Source organism: Mercenaria mercenaria, unplaced genomic scaffold (genome assembly GCF_021730395.1).
Source record: "Mercenaria mercenaria strain notata unplaced genomic scaffold, MADL_Memer_1 contig_1473, whole genome shotgun sequence".
Lineage (NCBI taxonomy): Eukaryota > Metazoa > Mollusca > Bivalvia > Venerida > Veneridae > Mercenaria > Mercenaria mercenaria.
Genome location: NW_026459450.1, coordinates 1 through 7595, shown reverse-complemented (window position 1 = coordinate 7595; position 7595 = coordinate 1). Strand labels below are relative to the sequence as shown.

General features: G+C 36.0%; 1 protein-coding gene across 1 annotated transcript; it reads left to right on the top strand.

Annotated features, from left to right (window-relative positions):
• Positions 1–5939: 5939 nt before the first annotated feature.
• LOC128551661 (uncharacterized) lies at positions 5940–7251 on the top strand (the record flags this gene model as incomplete). Its single annotated transcript, XM_053532559.1, has 2 exons — positions 5940–6683; positions 7155–7251. Coding segments are annotated over exons 1-2 (532 nt in total), but the record flags the coding sequence as incomplete, so codon positions are not given.
• Positions 7252–7595: the final 344 nt, after the last annotated feature.

The window sequence follows — 7595 nt, the reverse complement described above, 5'->3', positions numbered from 1 at the left end:
CAAGTTACAGGTGTAACATTATAGATTCATTTTGATTTGTAAAAAAAACTTATAGTTTTAGTCTGTAATCGTAAATAAAAGTAAAAGTTAATATGATTTATAAAAGATATTCAAGTTATCAGAGTAATTTCCAGATTTATCATTAGCGCAGATACACATCTTGCGCGGATAAAAAAATGTAATATTTCGTTCTCGTTATGACAGAAATCACTCTTTTTCTATTCATTTTTCTACAGTAACAGTATTCATTTGAAAGTTACATATTAAATAGTATGTTTTATGAATGAAATATGTTTGAAATACAGTGTAATTTCAAACTTTGCTATTAGCGCAGGACCGACCTGCCAAGCAAGTTACAGGTGTAACATTATTGATCCATTGTGATTTGTAAAAAACCCTATAGTTTTAGTCTGTAATCGTTAATCAAAGTAAAAGTTAATATGATTTATAAAAGATATTCAAGTTATCAGAGTAATTTCCAGATTTATTATTAGCGCAGACACACATCTTGCGCAGATAAAAAATGTAATATTTCGTTCTCGTTATGACAGAAATCACTCTTTTTTTATTCATTTTTCTACAGTATTCATTTGAAAGTTACATAAATAGTATGTTTTATGAATGAAATATATCTGAAATACAGTGTAATTTCAAACTTTGCTATTAGCGCAGGACCGACCTCCCACGTAAGTTACAGGTGTAACATTATAGATCCATTTAGATTTGTAAAAAAACTCGTTTTAGTCTGTAATCAAAGGCCTACTCTTTATTCAATTGATTTTGTACTACTACTACTACTACTAATAATAATAATAATAATAATAATAATATAGATAAGATCTGTAAGAATTTTCTTTTAATTCTGTGACTTTTTTATTTCATCTTTTATCTTAGACATGTTGAGAAATATGCTCCCCGTTGGTAGAAAGAATATTATTAGGAAATTTCAAGATATTTCAATATAATAAAAACAATAGTTTGCTAAGTGTGTGCTCGGGTGAAGTAGAAAATTATAAAAATAGCCTAAAACATACCAGGGGACGACGTCACACCTTCACGCATGTTTGGGTTTTATTGCATCTTGTATAAGATTGGAGGTATTGAAACCTGGTGACCGACTGCCGTGAATTTACTGATGTAGAAACAAATTCATGACACCTAATTTAAGTACCGAGATATTCAGCATTTGACATTTATATTTATTAATAAATTGACCAACTGCATGATTTATCAAACACGAAATGCAAATTTCTGATATATAAAGTTACATTTGTTATTTGCGCTGCGCATTTGGTAAATCGGGCAGGTTAAATTTATCCTGCGCAACGATTGGTAAATCGTTGCGCATATAACCAACGTACAAAAATTTGTTATTTGCGCTGCGCATTTGGTAAATCGGGCAGGTTAAATTTATCCTGCGCAACGATTGGTAAATCGTTGCGCATATAACCAACGTACAAAAATTTGTTATATGCGCTGCGCGTTTGGTAAATAGCGCAGATTGGTTATTTGCGCTCAACAAAGACACCGTGTATTTCCACTTAAATGAAAATACTAGTAGTACATTGTATTTTTTTGTGAAATTTGATATATCTAATCAGTATTAACATGAGGATTCTACAAACAAAACAAGTTTGGTGTGATTCCGATTTGTAGTTTCTAAACAGTGGATGTTTAACATATTTAAGTGGAAATATGTAAAAGCTGTTGTGGAAATAAAGTGTGAGAATAAAGTGTTAACCCCATCTACACATCACCATGGTTGCAGCCAAATAGGTATATTGAAGTCTTTAATTTCTTTTGTTTCCGGAAAACTATTTAAGTGATAGCCTTTAGTTATCTCTGGATAAGATTATAAATCTTACATTCCATTTGTTGTAACTTTTTTGCTGAGCAGATATGTTTTTTCCAGTCTACAACTTTTTTTATAGTAAAATACTCTCCACTACCCCCTTGATGCATTCAATACTTGAACATGAACAGAAATTTTTTTGGTCACTGAGCACCGCTCTAGATACTGTTCTGGGTTAACGTGGCCTTGGCCTTTGACCTACTGACCTCAAAATCATAGGGGTCATCTGCTGATCAGGGTCAACCTATTAAGTTTCATGATTTTAGAGTTACCATCCGGAAATTGTTCAACTGTTCCGGATCACTGCGACCTTCACCTCAAAATCAAAAGGGGACATCTGCTGGTCATGGTGAACAACCCTTTAAAGTTTCACGATCCTAGGCCCAAGTGCTCTCCAGTTATCGTCCAGAAAAGGTTGGATTGTTCCAGGTCACTACGACCTTGACCTTTGACATTAATATCATTAGGGTCATATGCTGGTCATGACCAGCCTCCCTATCAACTTCCGTGTTCCATAGGAACACGTGTTTTTCAAGTTATCGTCCAGAAATGGTGTAACCAATCCAGGTCATTGTGACCTTGACCTTTAACCTTAAAAACAACAGGAGTCATTTGCTGGTCATGACCAACCTCGCTATCAATAGCCATGATCCTAGGCCCAAGCATTCTCAAGTTAACATCCAAAAACCATTTAACTGTTCCCGGTCATGGTGAACAACCCTTTAAAGTTTAACGATCCTAGGCCCAAGTGCTCTCCAGTTATCGTCCAGAAAAGGTTGGATTGTTCCAGGTCACTACGACCTTGACCTTTGACCTCAAAATCATTAGGGTCGTATGCTGGTCATGACCAGCCTCCCTATCAACTTCCGTGTTCCATAGGAACACGTGTTTTTCAAGTTATCGTCCAGAAATTGTGTAACCAATCCAGGTCATTGTGACCTTGACCTTTAACCTTAAAAACAACAGGAGTCATTTGCTGGTCATGACCAACCTCGCTATCAATAGCCATGATCCTAGGCCCAAGCATTCTCAAGTTAACATCCAAAAACCATTTAATTGTTCCCGGTCACATAGACCTTGAACTTTGCCTACTGACCTAGCAATCAATATGGGGTCTTCCGTTGGTCATGACAAACCTCCATATCAACTTTAATTTTCCTAGGCCCAAATCTTCACAAGTTATCATCCGCCGGAAACCATTTAACTGTTCTGAGTCACTGTGACCTTGACCTTTGTCATACTGACCTCAAAATAAATATGGACCATCTGCTTGCCATGACCAACCTTCCCTATCAACTTTCATGATCCTAGGCCCAAGTGTTCTAGAGTTATCATCCAGAAATGGATTAATCTATCATAGACAAATGGACAAACCGTCCGATCCACCAACACCTGCTAAACAGTATACCCCACCTTCTTCGAGGGGCAAAAATGAGAATCTTGAAATTAACCCAGAAATATAAATTCTCTTCCTCTACAGTTACATAATATGTGCTGTATATTTGCAGTTTTGTCCCATATACATGTGTGCATTCAAAATTATCACTCAATTAATATCAAATTTTGATGTTTCCACATATTAAACAGCCAGATCTTTTGAATTTGTGTCATTTGAACAGTTATTCTAACTATTTTTCTTTTTTTGCAAATATAAGAGTGTATTAAAGGAAACAAATTACTGGGAAACACATGTAATCCCTGTCCCTGCAGGGATGGTGAAATCTGAGCCGTGCCATGACAAAACCAACATAGTGGGTTTGCGACCAGCATGGATCCAGACCAGCCTGCGCATCTGCGCAGTCTGGTCAGGCTCCATGCTGTTCGCTTTTAAAGCCTATTGGAATTGGAGAAACTGTCAGCGAACAGCATGGATCCTGACCAGACTGCGCGGATGCGCAGGCTGGTCTGGATCCATGCTGGTCGCAAAGCCACTGTGTTGGTTTTCTCATGGCGCGGCTCATCTGATTTTTTTTGACATACATGTTTGTCTGTTTTCTTAAAGACTTGCTTTATTTGATTATATTGTAAAATGTGGAGAACTCCTATTTGTCCCTATTCAGCAGGGTTCATACAGAACCTTCAAAACAAAATTCAAGTACATGTACTTTTCAATGATTTTTCTACATTTTCAAGGGCTAAAAATCACATGTTGCATTTATTTCTTTTACTCATGACGGATTCTGTCGATTTTCTATAATAAACACTGCAACATTAACCTGGAAAGGAACTTCAATTCAGCACCGATAAAATTTTGCGTGATAATTGTTTTCAGAGTACTAAAGCCTGTTCTGGTACTGGACCGTACTATCATTTACTTAGTACATATCAGTAAGTCCTGTCCAAGATAGATCTGCCATTTGTTGGTCTTTTTCCCACTATTTTGGTCTGATCTGTTATTTTGATTGCAAAATGTTGTGACAACAATGTCCAATGAATGTGCCAGTTTCAAGGCTTTTTTCCAAATTCAAGGACTTTGTAAGTACTTTTCAAGACTGTCCTTCGTTTCAAGCACTTTTCAAGATGCAGCTCATTTTCAAGTACTTTTCCAGGCCTTGTGAACCCTGTATTGGCTCTGGGTAAAGTGTGTAAGTTGGACAATTGATCTTGCCACGCTTGCTGTGGTTAATACTGGCCAACTCTGAAAAGTAATAGAAGATTCTTATACATTCTAAAAATCACATTGCTTACAGTAAACAAAATGGAAGTGGCCAGGGGTCTGGCTACTTAACCTCCAGACAACCCTTACAGGACAGGCTAGAGGTCCACTAACAGTTATCAATATGAATACTGAGAACAGTATTTACAAAGAGCAACAAGACTCTATTATACATGTATCTTTAAGAATGGGAAGGGAATTCAAAAAATTGTTTTCGTATTTTTTCGTTGTTTTTCCGGTTTTATATTTTATTTATTTATTTTGTTGGGTTTATTGTCGCACCGACACAATTTTAGGCCATATGGCGACTTTCCAGCTTTAATGGTGGTGCACAATTTCATCACGAGCGGGCACCTAGGTAGAACCACCGACCTTCCGTAAGCCAGCTGGATGGCTTCCTCATGTGAAGAATTCTACGCCCCAAATGAGGTTTCGAACCTACATCGATGAGGAGCAAATGGTTTGAAGTCAACGACTCTAACCAGTCGGCCACGAAGGCGCCTTCGGTTTTATACATATTAAATATGAAATTCTAACAACAATTTCTAATATTTGTCATTATCTGAATTTACTTAAGCAGTAAACAATTTCAAAAATTCATGAGCAAAGTCCATGTGTTGAATGCTAAAGCAAAAAAAGTTTGTTAACTCAATTCATCAGTCCCGTGGAAAAAAAACAATAAAAAGCTTCTGACTGGTGTACAAATTACTATTATCTATTTGTCAAATTTGCAATTCACATTTATTCCGGGATTAAAGAAATATTTTTTTTTTACTTCTGTTTTCTGCGACTTGCCATTTTTAAAACAAGAAAAATACGAGAACAAAATTTCGAAACCATCTACATAAATGAAACCACTATCGTGCAGACAAGAAATTGTTGATGCACAAAAATAGCGAATTCTGGCCCTTTAAGGGGCAATAACTCTAGAACCCATGATGGGATCTGGCCAGTTTTTGAAAGGAACTGAGATATCATGCCAATACAAGTTTTGTACAAGTTTGATCAAAATTGCTTGCAAAATGTTGTCTCTATCTTGTTCACAAGAAATTGTGGACGGACGGACGGACGGACGAAGGGCGATAACAAAACCTCACCCTGTCACTATGGCCGTAAGGGAGCGAATATATAGTTATCCAAATGGCCGTTCGGTGTATGTGCGTGCGTGCGTCAGTGCGTCCCTCCAGATTTCTTTGCCTGGACCATACGTTTGTCATTGATTGTGGGATTTAAAATAACTTGGCACAATTTTTCATTACCATGAGATGATGAGAAAGCGTGTCGCGCGCAACACTCATTTCAATATGTTAAAGGTCAAGGTCAAACTTGGAGTTAAAGGTCAAATATTGCTATTATTGACCATGTCCGGACAATAACTTCGTCATTAAATGTGGGATTATAAAATAACTTTGAACAATTGTCAATCTGACTAAAGTACATATCCTATTACGCTACGCATAGGATCTGAAAACGAGCTATTGATGGCCTCGTTCTGACAACCCTTTCGCTAGCCAATCAGAGGTAAACTTACAACATCCCGCAAAGCTATATTTAGCCTTGGGAATTCCTTGTGATTTTCACGGGATTATAATTCTTATGACGACAACATCATGGCTGCGCCCTCGTGATTTCATGGTAATATATCAACAAGAGTTATTTTTATTATTCTGGCAGATTTATATAGCGCCCTTTTCATCATAAACTGTTTCAAAGGCACTTTACATTTTGAAGAAGACAGAAATGGCGCAGTCCACGCCTAGGAAACAACACATTGTGACAGATAAATGTGCATTATGCAGTTTTTCATTTTGTAACATTGAAATAACATCTTCAGGTGAAACATTCAAAAATACAACTTATTTGAACAGAAAACTGAAGTTGACAGTGGAGAAAATTGAAGACTTAAAAGTTATACTTGGTGTCCGTGATTTTGTTCCAACTGAAACAGGCATATGTATTAAATGCTACAGGAAAGTAGAAAGTGTTAAAAAAACAGAAAAGGAATTGCAGAAAACAAAACAAACAATATTTGATTCTTTTTTGCTATCGTCGTCAAACAGAGAGGTTGTTGTGAAAAGACTTGCTGAGTCACCGTCAAAGGGAGTGAAAAAAGTGTTTTCCCCTAGCATTATGCATAGAACCAAATTAAATACTTCTGAGATGCAAAGTAAGCAGGTGAGCATTTTAAAGTTGTATTATTTTTAAAAGCCAGCATAGCTTATTTGTTTCATAGGCACATTTTAAACATAAGATGAAAATACAAATTTGAACGATGATTGTATGAAATATTTATGCTGTTAAATTTGTCGAACATATTAAATTAATATGGCATCATCCATGATGAACATTTTCCCATTTACTTGCAAAAGATCTCACAATACTGGTATTACATGCCTCTGAACTCCACTAGGGCTCTACCTCTTGTGCAAGTAGATCTATATCTATATAGTTTAATTATGACATTAATTACTTAAATACATATTTGAATTTCATGTGTAAATATATGAATGAGCTGTAACATTTTAAAACCATTTTATATTAGTATGAAATGATTTTAAATTCACCATCTTATTGGATGTTAATGAATATGTACAAGCTGCTTAGATGATAAAATGTTCTTCATTACTTTGTTTCTTTTTTTATTAGACTTTCAAGAGAAGTAACACACTTCAACTGATTGAAGATTGTCCATGTATCCTGCCTTGTGATGTTAAGCCTTCTGTTATCCCTCTTGTCTGTACAGGTGTGTTATTTACATTCATTTGGTATTTTTCAATTTAATATTCACCCTTACCCTGCTAAATTTCTATAGTGAACTTGTCCATCTTTTGATTTGGACAGTACCATTAACTGTTAAAAGGGGTGATTATCAAAAATATACTGACTGAATGGTGAACAGCACAGATCATAATCAGACTGCACGGATGTGCGGGCTGATCATGATCTACACTGGTCGCAAAGGCAGATCTAATCAGTCATGTTCAGCATGATAAGGGTTAAACTATTTTGCTTTAGTCTTCATATTTTTATAAGGGTAATAACATTTTATAACATTGATTATCATATTTACGATTTCTCCCTATTGTG